Here is a 19351-nt window from a genome sequence, read left to right as displayed (position 1 = left end):
TGGACCTAGAGTCTGTCATATAGAGTGAATTAAGTCAAAAAGGGAAAGACAAATACTGTATGCTGACACATATATATGGAATTTAAGAAAAAAAAATGTCATGAAGAACATATGGGTAAGACAGGAATAAAGACACAGACCTACTAGAGAATGGACTTGAGGATACGAGGAGGGGGAAGGGTAAGCTGTGACAAAGCGAAAGAGCGGCATGGACATATATACACTACCAAATGTAAGGTAGATAGCTAGTGGGAAGCAGCCGCATAGCACAGGGAGATCAGCTCGGTGCTTTGTGACTGCCTGGAGGCGTGGGATAGGGAGGGTGGGAGGGAGACGCAAAAGGGAGGGGATATGGGAACATATGTATATGTATAACTGATTAAATTTGTTATAAAGCAAAAAAAAAAAAAGTCAATCTCACTTACATCTAGAAATGCAAAATTTCTAAATACAATATTAGCCAATAGAATCTAGATATGAAACAATGGACTAATAGTACATTTTGACCCAGTAGGGTGTATTACATCAGTGCAAGGACCCTTATTATCAAGTCTGTTAATATAATAGATAATATCAACAAATGAAGCAAGGAGTCTAGAAAGCTGTCCGTAGCTGCTGAAAAGGCCTTTTTTTAAAAAAAAAAAACAACTTTATTGGAGTATAATTGCTTTACAATGTTGTGTTAGTTTCTGCTGTATAACAAAGTGAATCAGCTATATGCATACGTGTATCCCCATATCTCCTCCATCTTGAGTCTCCCTCCCACCCTCCTTATCCCACCCCTCTAGGTGGTCACAGCGCACCTAGCTGATCTCCCTGTGCTATGCAACTGCTTCCCACTAGCTATCTATTTTACATTTGGTAGTGTATATATGTCAGTGTTACTCTTTCACTTCATCCCAGCTTCCCCTTCCCCATGTCCTCAGGTCCATTCTCCACATCTGTGTCTTTATTCCTGTCCTGCCCCTAGGTTCATGAGAACCATTTTTTTTTTTTTTTTTTTTAGATTCCATATATATGTGTTAGCATGTGGTATTTGTTTTTCTCTTTCTGGCTTACTTCAGTCTGTATGACAGACTCTAGGTCCATCCACTTCACTACAAATAACTCAATTTCATTTCTTTTTATGGCTGAGTAATATTCCATTGTATATATGTGCCACATCTTCTTTATCCGTTCATCTGTCTATGGACACTTAGGTTGCTTCCATGTCCTGGCTGTTGTAAATAGTGCTACAGTAAACATTGTGGTACATGACTCTTTCTGAATTATGGTTTTCTCAGGGTATATGCCCAGTAGTGGGATTGTTGGGTTATATAGTAGTTCTGTTTTTAGTTTTCTAAGGAACCTTCATACTGTTCTTCATAGAGGCTGTGTCAATTTACATTCCCACCAACAGTGCAAGAGGGTTCTCTTTTCTCCACACCCTCTCCAGCATTTGTCTTTTGTAGACCTTGTGACGATGGCCATTCTGACCAGTGTGAGGTGATACCTCACTGTAGTTGTGATTTGCCTTTCTCTAATGATTAGTGATGTTGAGCATCTTTTCATGTGTTTGTTGGCAATCTGTATACCTTTTTTGGAGAAATGTCCATTTAGGTCTTCTGCCCATTTTTGAATTGGGTTTTTTGTTTTTTTGATAGTGAGCTGACTGAGCTGCTTGTATATTTTGGAGATTAATCGTTTGTCAGTTGCTTCATTTGCAAATATTTTCTCCCATTCTGAGGGTTGTCTTTTAGTCTTGTTTATGGTTTCCTTTGCTGTGCAAAAGCTTTTAAGATTCATTAGGTCCCATTTGTTTATTTTTGTTTCTATTTCCATTTCTCTAGGAGGTGGGTCAAAAAGGATCTTGTTGTGATTAATGTCATAGAGTGTTCTGCCTGTGTTTTCCTCCAAGAATTGTATAGTGTCTGGTCTTACATTTAGGTCTTTAGTCCATTTTGAGTTTATTTTTGTGTATGGTGTTAGGAAGTGTTCTAGTTTCATTCTTTTACATGTAGCTGTCCAGTTTGCCCAGCACCACTTATTGAAGGGACTTTTCTCCATTTTATACTCTTACCTCCTTTATCAAAGATAAGGTGACCATATGTGTGTGGGTTTATCTCTGGGCTTTTTATTCTGTTCCATTGATCTATCTTTCTGGGTTTTTTTGTGCCAGTACCATACTGTCTTGATTACTGTAGCTTTGTAGTATAGTCTGAAGTCAGGGAGCCTGATTCCTCCAGCTCTGTTATTCTTTCTCAAGATTGCTTTGGCTATTCGGGGTCTTTTGTGTTTCCATACAAATTGTGAAATTTTTTGTTCTAGTTCTGTGAAAAATGCCAGTGGTAGTTTGATAGGGATTGCATTTTATCTGTAGATTGCTTTGGGTAGTCTAGTCACTTTCAGTATGTTGATTCTTCCAATCCAAGAACATGGTATATCTCTCCATTTGTTTGTATCATCTTTAATTTCTTTCATCAGCATCATAGTTTTCTGCATACGTGTCTTTTGTCTCCTTAGGTAGGTTTATTCCTAGGTGTTTTAGTCTTTTTGTTGCAGTGGTAAATGGGAGTGTTTCCTTAATTTCTCTTTCAGATTTTTCATTATTAGTGTAGAGGAATGCAAGAGATTTCTGTGCATTAATTTTGTATTCTGGTACTTTACCAAATTAATTGATTAGCTCTAGTAGTTTTCTGGTAGCATCTTTAGGATTTTCTATGTATAGTATCATGTCATCTGCAAACAGTGAAAGCTTTACTTCTTCTTTTCTGATTTGGATTCCTTTTATTTGTTTTTCTTCTCTGATTTCTGTGGGTAAAACTTCCAAAACTATGATGAATAATAGTGGTGAGAGTGGGCACATTTGTCTTGTTCCTGATCCTAGAGGAAATGGTTTCAGTTTTTCACCATTGAGAACGATGTCGGCTGTGGGTTTGTCATGTATGGCTTTTATTATGTTGAGGTAAGTTCCCTCTATGCCTACTTTCTGGAGTGTTTTTATCATAAATGGGTGTTGAATTTTGTGGAAAGCTTTTTCCGCCTTTATTGAGATGATCATATGGTTTTTATTTTTCAGTTTGTTAGTATGGTGTATCACATTGTTTGATTTGCATATATTGAAGAGTCCTTGCATTACTGGGATAAACCCCACTTGATAATAGTGTATGATCCTTTTAATATGCTGTTGGATTCTGTTTGCTAGTATTTTGGTGAGGATTTTTGCATTTATGTTCATCAGAGATATTGGCTTGCAGTTTTCTTTTTTTGTGACATCTTTGTCTGGTTTAGATATCAGGGTGATGGTGGCCTCATAGAATGAGTTTGGGAGTGTTCCTCTCTCTGCTATATTTTGGAAGAGTTTGAGAAGCATAGGTGTTAGCTCTTTTCTAAATGTTTGATAGAATTTGCCTCTGAAGCCATCTGGCCCTGGTCTTTTGTTTGTTGGAAGATTTTCAATCACAGTTTCAATTTCAGTGCTTGTGATTGGTCTGTTTATATTTTCTGTTCCTTCCTGGTTCAGTCTCGGAAGGTTGTGCTTTTCTAAGAATTTGTCCATTTTTTCCAGGTTGTCCATTTTATTGGCATATAGTTGCTTGTAGTAATCTCTCATGATCCTTTGTATTTCTGCAGTGTCAATTGTTACTTCTCTTTTTTCATTTCTAATTCTGTTGATTTGAGACTTCTCCCTTTTTTTCTTGATGAGCCTGGCTAATGGTTTATCAATTTTGTTTATCTTCTCAAAGAGCCAGATTTTAGTTTTATTGATCTTTGTTATTTTTTCCTTCATTTCTTTTTCATTTATTTCTGATCTGATCTTTATGATTTCTTTCCTTCTGCTAACTTTGGGGGTTTTTTGGTTCTTTTTTCTTTAATTGCTTTAGGTTTAAGTTTAGGTTGTTTATTTGAGATTTTTTTTTTTGTTTCTTGAGGTAGGATTGTATTGCTTTTAACTTCCCTCTTAGAACTGCTTTTGCTGCATCCCATAGGTTTTGGGTCATCGTGTTTTCATTGTCATTTGTTTCTAGGTATTATTTGATTTCCTCTTTGATTTCTTCAGTGATCTCTTGATTATTTAGTAACGTATTGTTTAGGCTCCATGTGTTTGTATTTTTTACAGTTTTTTTCCTGTAATTGATATCTATTCTCGTAGTGTTGTGATCAGAAAAGATACTTGATATGATTTCAGGTTTCTGTTTTTTTTTTTTTTTTTTTTTTTCGGTACACGGGCCTCTTACCGCTGTGGCCTCTCCCGTCGGGGAGTACAGGCTCCAGCCGCACAGGCTCAGCGGCCATGGCTCACGGGCCCAGCCGCTCCGCGGCATGTGGGATCTTCCCGGACCGGGGCACGAACCCATGTCCCCTGCATCGGCAGGCGGGCTCTCAACCACTGCGCCACCAGGGAAGCCCAATTTCAGGTTTCTTAAATTTACCGAGGCTTGATTTGTGACCCAAGATATGGTCTATCCTGGAGAATGTTCTATGCACACTATAGAAGAAAGTGTACTATGTTGTTTTTGGATGGAATGTCCTATAAATATCAATGAAGTCCATCTTGTTTAATGTGTCATTTAAAGTTTTTGTTTCCTTATTTATTTTCATTTTGGATGATCTGTGCATTGGTGAAAGTGGGATGTTAAAGTCCCCTACTATGATTGTGTTACTGTCTATTTTCTCTTTTATGGCTGTTAGCATTCGCCTTATGTATTGAGGTGCTCCTATATTGGGTGCATAAATATTTACAATTGTTATATTTTCTTCTTGGATTGATCCCTTGATCACTTTATAGTGTCCTTCATTGTCTCTTGTAATAGTCTTTATTTAAAGTCTATGTTGTCTGATACGAGAATTGCTACTCCAGCTTTCTTTTGATTTCCATTTGCATGGAATATCTTTTTCCATCCCCTCACTTTCAGTCTGTATGTGTCCCTAGGTCTGAAGTGGGTCTCCTGTATAGACAGCAGATATATGTGTCTTGTTTTTGTATCTGTTCAGCCAGTATATGTGTTTTGGTTGGAGCATTTATCCATTTACATTTAAGGTAATTATCAATTTGTATGTTCCTATTACCATTTTCTTTATTGTTTGGGGTTTGTTTTTGTAGGTCTTTTCCTTCTCTTGTGTTTCCTTCCTAGGGAAGTTCCTTTAGCATTTGTTGTAAAGTTGGTTTGGTGGTGCTGAATTCTTTTAACTTTTGCTTATCTGTAAGCGTTTTAATTTCTCCGTTGAATCTGAATGAGATCCTTGCTTACTAGAGTATTCTTGTTGTAGGTTTTTCCCTTTCATCACTTTGAATATGTCCTGCCACTCCCTTCTGGCTTGCAGAGTTTCTGCTGAAAGATCAGCTGTTAACCTTACGGGGATTCCCTTGTATGTTATTTGCTGCTTTTCCCTTGCTGCTTTTAATATTTTTATTTTGTATTTTATTTTTGATAGTTTGATTAATATGTGTCTTGGCATGTTTCTCCTTGGATTTATCCTGTATGAAACTCTCTGTGATTCCTGAACTTGATTGACATTTCCTTTCCCATGTTAGGGAAGTGTTCGACTATAATCTCTTCAGATATTTTCTCAGTCCCTTTCTTTTTCTCTTCTTCTTCTGGGACCCCTATAATTCGAATGTTGGTGCATTTAATGTTGTCCCAGAGGTCTCTGAGACTGTCCTCAATTCTTTTCATTCTTTTTTCTTTATTTTGCTCCCCAGTAGTTTTCCCACCATTTTATCTTCCAGGTGATTTATCTGTTCTTCTGCCCAGTTATTCTGCTATTGATTCCTTCTTTAGTATTTTTAATTTCAGTAATTGTGTCGTTCATCACTGTTTGTTTGCTCTTTAGTTCTTCTAGAACCTTGTTTAACGTTTCTTGTGTTTTTTCCATTGTGTTTCCAAGATTTTGGATCATCTTTACTATCATTACTGTGAATTCTTTTTCAGGTAGGTTGCCTATTTCGTCTTCATTTATTTGGTCTTGTAGGTTTTTTTTTTCTTTTTGCTGTATGCGGGCCTCTCACTGTTGTGGCCTCTCCCGTTGCGGAGCACAGGCTCCGGATGCGCAGGCCCAGCGGCCATGGCTCACGGGCCCAGCCGCTCCGCGGCATATGGGATCCTCCCAGACCGGGGCACGAACCCGTATCCCCTGCATCGGCAGGCGGACTCTCAACCACTGCGCCACCAGGGAGGCCCCTGGTCTTGTAGGTTTTTACCTTGCTCCTTCATCTGTAACATATATATATATATATATATATATTTTTTTTTTTAATTAAATTAAATTAACTTATATTTTTGGCTGTGTTTGGTCTTCGTTTCTGTGCGAGGGCTTTCTCTAGTTGTGGCGAGTGGGGGCCACTCTTCATCGTGGTGCGCGGGCCTCTTACTGTCGCGGCCTCTCTTGTTGCGGAACGCAAGCTCCAGACGCGCAAGCTCGGTAGTTGTGGCTCACGGGCCTAGTTGCTCCGTGGCATGTGGGATCTTCCCAGACCAGGGCTTGAACCTATGTCCCCTGCATTGGCAGGCACATTCTCAACCACTGCACCACCAGGGAAGCGCTGTAACATATTTTTTTGTTATTTCTTTTTTTTTTTTTTTTTTGATGGATGGTGCTGTATTCTTGTCTTACTGGTTGTTTGGCCTGCGACATCCAGCAATAGAGTTTGGAGGCAGTTGGTTAAAGCTGGGTCTTGGTGCTGAGATCAGGACCTCTGAGGGGCCTCACTCTGATTAGTATTTCCTGGGGTCTGAGGTTCTCTGTTAGTCCAGTGAGTTCGACTTGGAACTCCCATCACAGGAGGTTGGGCCTGACCTCCAGCCTGCAAACTGAGATCCCACAAGATGGTCGCTGGGGGTTCCCCCATCCCCTTAGGTCTCTGTGGTCCCCCACCAGTGCCTGGTAGGTGCCCTAATTGTGAGGAGTTTTGAATTCCTCGTCCTCCTAGTACACCATCTTGACTCCACCATGAAAAGGCATTCGATAGAGTTCATTAAGACCATTTCTAACTAATATGATAGTATAAATCAACTATACTTCAGTTTTTTTTTTTGTTTTTTTTTTTTGCGGTATGTGGGCCTCTCACTGTTGTGACCTCTCCCATTGCGGAGCACAGGCTCTGGACGCGCAGGCCCAACAGCCATGGCTCACTGGCTCAGCTGCTTCCCAGCATGTGGGATCTTCCCGGACTGGGGCACGAACCCATGTCCCCTGCATCGGCAGGTGGACTCTCAACCACTGCGCCACCAGGGAAGCCCTACTTCAGTTTTTTAAATTAATTTATTTTAGTTTTGACTGCGTTGGGTCTTTGCTTTTCTAGTGGCCAGCGGTGGCAACTCTTCATTGTGGTGTGCGGGCTTTTCATTTCAGTGGCTTCTCTTGTTGCGGAGCACAGGCTCTAGGCACGCGGGCTTCAGTAGTTGCAGTGCAGGGGTTCAGTAGTTGTGGCTCTCAGGTTCTAGAGCACAGGGTCTGTAGTTATGGCACATGGGCTTAGTTGCTCTGTGGCATGTGGGATCTTCCCGGAGCAGGGGCTTGAACCTGTGTCCCCTGCATTGGCAAGCAGATTCTTAACCAGTGTGCCACCAAGGAAGTCCCTGTACTTCAATTTGGAAGACCATTTCTGATTTTAAAAATGTAAGTACATTAAGAATGGAAAAAAGTTATAGCAGATATCCTAAATCGCAAAACATTAATATAAGGACCCTTACATGGATGCTTACAATCACCTTTATATTCTAGATTACCTTTAGAGGTTCTAATAAATGCGTTAAAACAGTAAAATTAAATAGCTGGTATTAATATTGGAACAGAAGAGGTAAAATTATCAGGTTGTCTAGTGTACTTAGAGAGTAGCCAAGGAAATGGAAATGGAACAGTGAAGGAAGTATGTTTTACAGTTATCAAACTATTCTGTGTAGAATATTAGTCTCTGAATTAGATTAATATAATTTGGGCATAGACAGATGAGTTTAAAAAAATAGAAAATCCAGGGCTTCCCTTGTGGTGCAGTGGTTGAGAGTCCGCCTGCCGATGCAGGGGACACGTGTTCGTGCCTCGGTTTGGGAGGATCCCACATGCCGCGGAGCGGCTGGACCCGTGAGCCATGGCCACTGAGCCTGCGCGTCCAGAGCCTGTGCTCCGCAGCGGGAGAGGCCACAACAGTGAGAGGCCCGTGTGCTGAAACAAACAAACAAACAAACAAACAAAGAAAATCCAGAAATATTTTATGTGCCAATTTAATAAAGAATAAAGATAGGATTATAATTCAGTGGTAAATGTGTAGATTGTATAATAAAGGCACTGGTACAAATGTCTGCCCATCTGGAAGAAAATAAAATTGGATTCCTGTCTTAAGATAAACTCCAGATAGATTAAAAGCCTTGTTAAAAAAAATTTAAGGGTATTCTACAGCTTTAGCTCTATTAATTAGGGTGAAGGAAACCTTAAGATTGGAAACTCAGATGCTATTATAGAATGAGATCTGTCTGATTTTATAAAAATGCAAACTTTTAATAATAAAGCATACCATAAGAAAGTTAATAATAGTTTTGGCACTAAAGTAGGCATATAGACTAATGGAATAGCATAGAGCCCAAATTTTAAGAAAATCTATTTTCAGCTTTATTGAGGTATAATTGACAAAAATATTTTTAGGCTTTTTTTTTTTTTTTTTTTTTGCGGTACACGGGCCTCTCACTGTTGTGGCCTCTCCCGTTGCGGAGCACAGACTCCGGATGCGCAGGCTCAGCGGCCATGGCTCATGGACCTAGCCGCTCCGTGGCATGTGGGATCTTCCCAGACCGGGGCATGAACCTGTGTTGCCTGCATCGGCAGGCGGACTCTCAACCACTGTGCCACCAGGGAAGCCCCTGGCAAAAATTTTTGTATATAAGGTGTACAATGTGCCAGTTTCATATAAACATACATTGTAAAGTACTTACCACAGTCAAGCTAGTTAGCATTCATTACCTCACTCAGTTACTTTAGTTTTTTTTTCTTGTCATGCCCCCACCCCTTCCCCTTTGGCAGCCACCTGTTCTCTGTGTTTATGTGTCTGTTTCTGTTTTGTTTTTTAGATTCCATGTATACGTATTTGTCTTTCTTATTTTGACTTATTTCTCTTAGTATAATACCCTCTAGGTCCATCCATGTAGTCACAAATGGCAAGGTTTCATTCTTTTTTATGGCTGAGTAGTATTCCATTTTGTGTATATGTGTGTGTTTGTGTGTGTGTGTGCGTATACACCCCACATGTTTTTTTATCCATTCATCTGTTGATGGATACTTAGGTTGTTTCCATATTTTGGCTGTTGTAAATAATATTGCAGTAACATAGGCATGCACATGTATGTTTTTTAATTAGTGTTTTTGTTTTCTTCAGAAAAGTATGCAGAAGTGGAATAGCTGGGTCATATGATAGTTCTATTTTTAATTTTTTGAGAAACTTCCATAGTGTTTCCCGTAGTGGCTGTACCAATTTTCATTCCCACCAACAGGGCATGAGGGTTCCCTTTTCTCCACATCCTCACCAACACTTGTTTGTTGTCTTTTTGATAATAGGCATTTTGACAGGTATGAGATGATATCTCATTGCAGTTTTGATTTGCATTTGCCTGATGATTAGTGATGCTGAGCATCTTTTCATGTGTCTGTTAGCTACCTGTATGTCTTTTATGGAAAATGTCTATTTAAACTGCCCTTTTTTTTTTTTTTTTTTTTGCGGTACGCGGGCCTCTCACTGTTGTGGCCTCTCCCGTTGCGGAGCACAGGCTCTGGACGCGCTGGCTCAGCGGCCATGGCTCACGGGCCCAGCCGCTCCGCGGCATGTGGGATCTTCCCAGACCGGGGCACGAACCCGTGTCCCCTGCATCGGCAGGCGGACTCTCAACCACTGCGCCACCAGGGAAGCCCTAAAATGCCCATTTTTAAATCAGGTTGCTTGCATCTTTGATGTTGGGTTGTGTGAGTTTTTTCTGTATTTTGGATATTGATCCCTTATCAAATAAGGGGCAACTGTGGGGTCTTCTGCTGTGGCAGCACTGACTGCTGTGGGTGTGCTAGTGGCTGGGGCTGGCCCTTGGCCTGGTTGGCTGCCAGGTGCTGCCACTTGTAGCGGTTGCCAGTCAAGAGTGGAGTTTTGTTTTCTGCAGACCTCCAGCTTTCCCATACTCAAGCCCTGCTGTCCTTCAGAGCTAGATATTCTGGGGGCTCATTTTCACTTTGCATATCCCTCAGGCTGGAGAGCCCAGTGTGGGGCTCAGAACCTTTACTCCTTGTGGAGAAACTCTGTAGTAGTGATTTCTTTTTAAATTTTCCTTATTTTTGGCTGTGTCTGGTCTTAGTTATGGTACACGGGATCTTTCATTGCAGCACGTGGACTCTTCATTGTGGTGCGTGGGCTTCTCTCTAGTTGTGGTGTGCAGGCTGTCTAGTTTAGTTGTGGCTTGTGGGCTCAGTAGTTGCGGTGCACAGGCTTAGTTGCCTTGCAGCACGTGTGGTCTTAGTTGCCCAACGAGGGATCCAACCTCCATCCCCTGCACTGGAAGGTGGATTCTTAACCACTGGACCACCAGGGAATTCCCTGCACTTGTGATTATTCTCCTGTTTGTGGGTTGCCTACTCAGGCGTGTGGGTCTTGACTATATTGCATCTCTGCTCCTTCTATCTATTTCATGGTTCCTTCTTCATATCTTTAGTTCTGGAAAATCTTTTCTGCTAGTCTTCAGGTCATTCTCATAGATAGTTACTCTGTAAATAGTTGTAACTTTTGTGTGTGTGTGGAAGGAGGTGAGCTCAGTGTCTGCCTACTTCACCATCTTAGTAAAGTATCCCCTGGTCAAATGTTTTTTGCCAAGAGTGCCAAGACCATTCAGTGGGAGAAAAAACAGTCTTTTCAAGAAAGGGTATTGAGCAAACTGTATATCCATATGCAAAAATATGACATTGGATCCCTACCTTACACAAACATACAAAAATTGACTTTAGTGGGTCAAAGGCCTAAACATAAGAACTAAAACTCTTAGAAGAAAACATAGAGGGGGGAACTTTGACATTGGATTTGGCAGCGACTTCCTGGATATGACACTAAAAGCACAGGTCACAAAAGTAAATAAATAACTTGGATTATATCAGTTAGAAACTTCTGTCCATCAAAGGGCACAGTCAACAGAGTGAAAAGGCCACCTATGGAATGGGCGAAAATATTTGCAAATCGTGTATCTGATAAGGAGTTAAATATGCAGAGTATATAAAGGACTTCTACAACTCAACAACAAAAAAGCAAACAACTCAATTAAAAAAATGGCTGAAGTTGGGCAATTGAATAGACTTGAATAGACTTTTCTCCAAAGAAGGTATATAAATAAATGCCTAACAAGCACATGAAAAGATGCTCAACATTACTAATTGCAAAAATGCAAATCAAAACCACAGTGAGATATCACCGCAATTGAATGTTATTCAGTCAGGAAAAGGAAGGAAATTCTGGCCCAAGCTATAAAATCAATGAACTTTGAGGACATTATGCTAAGTACAATAAGTCATAAACAAAATACTCTATTTCACTTGCGAAGTACCCTGACTAGTCAAATTTGTAGAGACAAAAAGTGAAATGGTGGTTGCCAGTGGTTGTTGGGAGGGGGAATGGAGACTTGCTGTGTAATGCTGTGGAGTTTCACTTTTTCAAGATGAGATGAGTTCTGGAGATTGATTGCCCAACAATGTGAGTATACTTAATGCTACTGAACTGTACATTTAAAAATGGTTAGGATGGGCTTCCCTGGTGGTGCAGTGGTTGAGAGTCCGCCTGCCGATGCAGGGGACACGGGTTCGTGCCCTGGTCCGGGAAGATCCCACATGCCGCGGAGCGGCTAGGCCCGTGAGCCATGGCCGCTGAGCCTGCGCGTCTGGAGCCTGTGCTCCGCAACGGGGGAGGCCACAACAGTGAGAGACCTGTGTACCGCAAAAAAAAAAAATTGGTTAGGATGATAAACTTATGTGTATTTCATCAAAATTAAAAATTAAAAACTTAATAGATAATAGTAAGTTTGAAAAATGGTTGCAGTATAGAAGACAGGATTCTGTTTACAAGAAGAGGCTATCAACCCAATTGTAAAAAGGGCAAAGATTTAAAGAGCCATTAAATAAAATAACAAATCTAGGAGGCTATAAAATTCATGAAAAGACAGTCTCACAGGTTGTCAAGGTAATGCAAATTAGAGTCTCATGCTCCACTGACTGAGCTAGCCAGGCACGTCAAGGCAATGCAAATTAAATACTAGTGAAATATAACAGCATACCCATCAAATGACAACAGTTAAAAAAAAAAAAGCCAGTAATACCTTTACTAGTATAGAAAATGGTGTTGATGTGCAGAAAATGGTATTCCCTTATGAATGGAAATGTGAATTGTTATAGCATTTTTGGAAAGTAATATTGTAAAATCTATTTTTATAAATTGGCCCATGTATACAAATATAATGGCCCACCCGTTATGTTTACATGGATTTTTTAGTGGCAGAATATGGAAGCAAAGTGGAAGTCTATTATTAGAATTGATTGAATGCATGCATCCATGTGTGAATGCATTTCATATGTATCCATGAAAATTTTGACATAAATGGCTATCTTTTAAAATATTATTGAAAAAATAAAATATTATTGACAAAAAAGATGGCCATGTATATCTCTGTATCTGTATTTGTGTATGATTTATATGGAAAATTATTAAAGCATACCTACAGGTTTTATAGTGCAGGTATGCTGGTGATAAATTCTTTCAGCTTTATTATGTCTAATGCAGTCTTTATTTTGCCTTTGTTTTTGAAAGATATTTTCCTAGTTATGGAGTTCTTGGTTGACAGTGTTCCTTCAGTAAACTGTAAAGATGTTGCTCCTCTGCCTTCCAGCTTATGTTGTTTCTAGTATACATTATGGGTCTTTTGGGGCTGCTTTTAAGACGTCTGTCCTGTTACTGGTTTTAAGCAACTTGTTTTTGATATGCTGTGGTTTTATTTGTTCTTATACCTTGTGTTGCTTCAATTTGTAGGTTTTTTAGTTTTCATCCTGTTCAGACTTTTCCATCTAGCTGAGTGAGGCTCTTGTTTAATTTTCTCCATCTTTGTGTCTCATAGTTTCTTTTTTGTTGTTGTTGTTGTTTTTGTTTTTTGTTTTCCTTTGCGGTACGCGGGCCTCTCACTGCTGTGGCTTCTCCCGTTGCGGAGCAGAGGCTCCGGACGCGCAGGCTCAGCGGCCATGGCTCCGGGCCCAGCCGCTCTGCGGCATGTGGGATCTTCCCGGACCAGGGCACGAACCCGTGTCCCCGGCATTGGCAGGTGGACTCCCAACCACTGCGCCACCAGGGAAGCCCCATAGTTTCTTTTGCTGTGTCTTCAAGTTCATTATTCTTTTGCCTCTTGTCTTATCTACTCTTAATCTCATCCATTGTATTTTTCACCTCAGATTTTTTTTTTTTTTTAACATCTAGATACTTGATTTGGGTCTTTCTTTTTTCTTTTTTTCCTATCTTTCATGTCTCTCCTTATCATTTGTATCCTTTATTCTATCATCTATCTTATGTCTGGGTCCCTTAGTTTTTCTTCCCCACTGAGGGTCAGATTTTCCTTCATTGTATATCTTATAATTTTTTAAAATTAATTAATTTATTTGTTTATTTTTGGCTGCATTGGGTCTTTGTTGCTGTGTGCGGGCTTTCTCTAGTTGTGGCGAGTGGGGACTACTCTTTGTAGTGGTGCACGGGCTTCTCATTGTTGTGGCTTCTCTTGTTGTGGAGCATGGGCTCTAGGTGTGTGGGCTTCAGAAGTTGTGGCACGTGGGCTCATTAGTTGTGGCTTGCAGGCTCTAGAGCACAGGCTCTGTAGTTGTGGCGCACGGTCTTAGTTGCTCCACGGCATGTGGGATCTTCCCGGACCAGGACTCGAACCTGTGTCCCCTGCACTGGCAGGCAGATTCTTAACCACGGTGCTGCCAGGGAAGCCCCTGTATATCTTATAGTTTTTGATTGGATGCCAGGCATTTGATTTTTACCTTGTTGGGTGCTGGTTGTTTTCATTCCTTTAAATGTTCTTCATTTTTTTTTCTGGGACACAGTTAAATTCCTTGGGAACAGTTTGACCCTGTAATGCTCTCTTTTGAACTTTTTGAAGGCAGAACCAAAGTAGTCTTTCTTCTAGGGATAATTTTTTCCCAATACTAAGGCAATACCCTTCTGAGTATGCTATTTTGTTCCCTCTGTATTGTGAAATCTTTCAACTCTGGCTGGTGGAAACACAGACAGACCTGGGTTGGCTTTGAGAATTGTTCTACCTGCTCCTTTCCAGTAGTTCTTTCCCCTTCTTAGGGTAGTTTAATCACAGGCACATGCTCATCAGTACTGGTTGAAAACATAATGGTAGCCCTTTACGAATCTCCAGAGTTCACTTGCTCTCTATTCAGTTCTTTACTGTCTATTACTCACCTTGGCCTCCCTGAATTTTCAACTCTGTCTCTTCAACTTAGAGAGATCACCAAAATCTGTTTGGGTTTTCTTCTACCTGTACTGTGGCCTAGAAGGAAATTCTCTCCAGGCAGTAAGTTGGGGCAGTCACCTTGTTTTTATCTTCTTATGGATCAGTATTCTGCAGTGCCTGTTGTCCAGTGTCTGTGTCTGAAAACCATTATTTTATATTTTTTGGTCTGGTTTCTTACTTATTTGAGAGGGGAAATCTGGTCTGTGTCACTCCATTATTGTTGCAAGTGGGAGTAATTGGATAAGAGGGAAAAGATATCTAATTACAAAAGGAAGTGAGAGGTGGGTGGGAAACCCTCCTCCCTGCATAAATAAAAAATGGAAAATATTAACAATTATTTTAAGTTTAACTTCATGCTCTGAAAGTCAGGAGCATGGCTTATGTAATATTACATATTAATGTGGTATTTATAAATAATGACTTATTCAATATCAACCCCAGCGTTATTCCTGTTGTATTTTGTAGGTTGCAGTATAATATTGGACTTATCATTTGATTTGATCTGATAGAACCTTTTTATTTAATATGTCTTCTAATGTGTTAATATTTCAGCACATTTATAATTGTTTATTCTTTCCTAGAAAGTTTCTTAACTTTTTCCCAAATAATGTTCTCAAACCCCAAAGATGAATGAAAGTTCATGAAATGCCCTGTTATTAAGAATGTACAACCTGGGACTTCCCCTGGTGGCGCAGTGGTTAACAATCCGCCTGCTAGTGCAGGGGACACGGGTTCGATCCCTGGTCTGGGAAGATCCCACATGCTGCGGAGCAACTAAGCCCGTGCGCCATAGCTACTGAGCTTGCGCTCTAGAGCCCACAAGCCACAACTACTGAGCTCCTGTGCTGCAACTATTGAAACCCACGTGCCTACAGCCCGTGCTCCACAATAAGAGAAGCCACTGCATTGAGAAGTTTGCGCACCGCAACGAAGAGAGCCCCCACTCTCTGCAACTAGAGAAAGCCCGTGTGCAGCAACGAAGACCCAACACAGCTGATAGATAGATAGATAGATGGGTAGAATGTACAGTCCAAAGAAGACCTAGAAATCCTTAACTGAGTTAGACTTGAGACGTTTACTTGGAAATCACTCACTTAAACCATTCGTAAGATAATCTGGGCATTGAATGCAGTGTATAAGTTTGCTCTATGATTCATAAGATTTAAAGTACAGGTAGATAAAATTTAGTGACCTTACGGTACATTGTGATGTCTTGGAGGAAATTAAGTTCACTGGGATTGCAAAATACTTTGCCTTCTGTTTACTTTAATGGAATTGAGGAAACTCCTGAAGAATATTAGGAAACTTATTGATTTGGGAAACTACCTCAGTCTTAAACTGGTTGTCTCATAGGGGAGGGAGGTCTGAGACCTTTACTGGTCAGATAAAAAAACCTCAAGGGATGATGCAGAGTGCCTAATAAAGTTTTATGTGTATGTGTAGTATACACACGCGACACACGTGACATGTACTACCTCATTTAATCCTTACGGTAGGAGTACGACATTCAGCACTTACTGGTATCCTCAGGTCTATTTGACTTTAGAGTCCTTGGCTCTTACCCATGAGATATACAGGTGGATTCAAATCCTAGTTTGAATCCTATGTTAACAATGTGAACTCAGGTTTTCTTCTCTTATTAGCCTTACATGCAGATGAAGATAATAATGGTACCTATCTCAGTGTTGTTGGAAGAATCATATGATAATGTGATTCTCAACCTGGGATGACTTTGTCCCCAGAGGACATAATTTTGCACTGTCTAATGACATTGGTTGTCAGAGCTCGGAGTGGTAGTAGTGAGGGTGTTCTGGCATCTAGTGGGTAGAAGAAGAAATGTTGCTAAATATCTTACAACGTACAGGACAGCCCTCCACAAGAGAGAATTATCTGGCCTGAAGTGTCTGTGGTGCCAGGGTTGAGAAACTCTGATATAGAGTGACTATGCTGGTTTATTGCTAGGATACCAAACTATTACATGTATATCATCAGTGGGCTGTTGCTAGTGTGAAAATGAAGGTTTCCATTTGAATTCTTTTTCTTTTCAATTCCAATTCTAGCCTAAGGGTTAATCTTTTTAAACGAGAAATAAGAGGGGATAAAAATACTTAAATTAAATAACCTGAATTTTTTTCCCTTTTATTTACCTCTAAAAAGTGAAATGGGAGAAGGGGGAAAAAGCAGCAAAAGTAATGGAGAAACAAACTTACACTGACTCATAGGTATCAATTTTAATAAAATGATTATTTATTAGTAGAGAAACTTCCAATGTTGAAATTAACTTCAATTGTGAAAGTACCCTAGATGTATTTGAAAATATATACTTCTGTAGGGCAAACTTATAAACATGTACGTGTCTTGTTTTATCTTTTAATAATTTTTAATATATTAGCACTTTTAAAATTGACTTTTCTGGTCAATTTTTCTGTAGGTATTACCTCATTTGGAAAGCTTTGAGAAACAGGAAAACATTTCTAACAAAATGTCAGCTTTTCGAGGTCATTGTCCGCATTTGGATTCAGTTGGTGAAATAACTAAAGAAGATTTAATACAAAAATCTCATGTAAGAAAGAGGGCTTTTTTTCTTCCTTAAAAAAAAATCCTTTAAAAAATCATATTCGTTTTTCTCCCAAATATGTGTTTTCTGTAGATTACTACAATATTCTATGTTCATGAGTCCAATTTTTTTATATATGATATTAGTGAATGTATATATTTGGCTGTATTTATGTAATGGTAATGTTGTCTGTGTGATTTTCCTTCCATAGGGTTCTTGTCAGGATTGTAAAGTCAGAGGACCAAACCTTTGGGCGTGTCTGGAGGTATGTGTATGTTTCTTCTCAAAAGTTTGTTATAAAAATTTATATCTGAATAAGGTTAACTAGAAGATTTTTTTTGGCACTTAGAGGACTTTATAAATGAACATTAAGAAGATCATTATCGATTATAAAATTAAACTTTAAACTTTGGGCTTTAACTTACAGTGCTTTTTGCAGAGTTTGGTAAATCACTAAAATATTTTACCCTCACCTTTTATTAGTGGAGACATATCTTTTAGCTTAGAAATATTCTGGTTATATTCTTTTGTGCCTAGTACCTTTTGGTTAAAATAACTGACTTGGGAAGTCATTTAATCTTTCCGTTAAACCATGTGATCAGAACTTCATTGTAAATGTAATTGTAATGCTATTATTTTAAACTTACATGTTATAAAATACCTAATTTTCCTTTTTATATAATTATTTATAGAATAGATGTTCATATGTTGGCTGTGGTGAATCACAAGTAGATCATAGCACCATACATTCTCAGGTATGTATGTAGAAAAATTTCGTGCAAGATGTTTTTTAAAGAGAGCCTGAAGGAAAGGGAAAGCAAATACAGCATTAAGTTGTAATTCAAAATTTTGTCCATTTTTCTTTTTTTTTTTAATAAGCGAGTTAAATCTTAGCTTATAAAAAGGTGGGGAGGGGAATTGCTAAGATCAATATTAGAAAGAGGTTGTAATTAAGAGAGTAGTGATTTAAGAAACGTACCTCCAGATGTATGGAGGTGGTAGCTGAAGATATTAGTAGGATATGTAAGTTGAAGTCAAGAATAGAAGCCTAGGCTATGCCAGGGCCTGACTGACTTCAAGTCTCAACTCATATACCTTTTTCTTTACATCCTCCTTACTGGAGTCCCGTTTCTACGTCACCCTGGTTGTTTGGTGCTTGTGTGTAATTCTGGCATGCTTCTTTTACAGATTAGATAGAGCTCCCATTCTAAACTATACATTTTCTTGAGAATGAAGTGTCTTGTTCATATTTATCTCTACAGCATTAACTGTTCTCAACCAGTTCCTCAAGAGAATTAATTAAGGCTCTCAGGCATCATGGTACATAGTTAATTTACTTCTCTTTGGTGCACCTAGAATGGTGGTACTATGTACCATTCTTGGGAGAATTGAGAAAATAGTTACTCAGATCATTGTCTATAGGGCATTATCCTCTTGCAAAACTCTAGTTGAGAAGGGCTGGAGTTTCATATATCCAAGATCATATTCACTTTCGCTTGAGCTGTTTTGTGCTTTGATTCATGTCATTTATATTCTTTTGCCATTCTGATCTCCTGGAACAGTTAACTGTGCTATTGTCAATTTTCTTGTATTAGTGCTAACTGAAAAGCATAGTCTTATAATAACTCTTGTGTTTATCTTTATAATGAATAGTGGTGAAAAATGACAATAGAATAACTTTTGGAGTAGGCTTAGATATTGTTACTATTCACTGTGCATTAGCAATTTATCTAAAAAATGGTTTTTTGGTGCTCCAGTTTAAATTTTCTCTTTTGAGTATACTGTTATTCATCAAAGGCCAACAGTTTATCTTCTATGATCTCTGAAAGGTTTTCAGCTATAATTTTGGCTCCTCTTCTCTCTCTCTCACATGAAATTATACAGGAGACAAAGCATTATTTAACTGTGAACCTTACCACTCTTCGAGTATGGTGTTATGCTTGCAGCAAAGAAGTATTTTTGGATAGAAAATTAGGAACTCAGCCTTCATTACCTCATGTAAAACCACTTCACCAAACACAAGAAAATAGTGTCCAGGTAATAATCTAAATCTGTGTAATTAACATATCAAATATTTTCAGGTAATAATTTCAGAATTTGTCATGTAGCTGAAATCTAAGAGCCTTACTTCACTTGTACTTTAAAAAATTTCCATAATGTGCCTTTTTTCCTCAAATGAAACACCGAAGCTGGCCTTTGTTCTTTTGTAGAGTGATGGATTAGAGTGAAATTGAAGCCCACACCTGTCTGAAGATGGAAAAGCACCTGATGTGTTTTAAAAACTTAAAAAAACAGCTGGTTG

General features: G+C 39.2%; 1 protein-coding gene across 2 annotated transcripts in view; it reads left to right on the top strand.

The window, feature by feature from the left end:
- USP33 (ubiquitin specific peptidase 33) overlaps positions 1-19351 on the top strand; it is a 71961-nt gene that overhangs the window by 18147 nt on the left and 34463 nt on the right. For both annotated transcript variants that reach the window (XM_060089982.1, XM_060089981.1), the window contains exons 2-5: positions 16924-17055; positions 17261-17314; positions 17742-17804; positions 18934-19086. In XM_060089982.1, the coding sequence (XP_059945965.1) occupies positions 16975-17055; positions 17261-17314; positions 17742-17804; positions 18934-19086 (351 nt within the window). In that variant the 5' untranslated portion in view covers positions 16924-16974. The remainder of the gene's footprint in view (positions 1-16923; positions 17056-17260; positions 17315-17741; positions 17805-18933; positions 19087-19351) is intronic.

Source organism: Mesoplodon densirostris, chromosome 2 (assembly GCF_025265405.1).
Source record: "Mesoplodon densirostris isolate mMesDen1 chromosome 2, mMesDen1 primary haplotype, whole genome shotgun sequence".
Lineage (NCBI taxonomy): Eukaryota > Metazoa > Chordata > Mammalia > Artiodactyla > Ziphiidae > Mesoplodon > Mesoplodon densirostris.
Note: the sequence above shows the minus strand (reverse complement) of the source record. Positions and strands in the feature narration are given on the sequence as shown.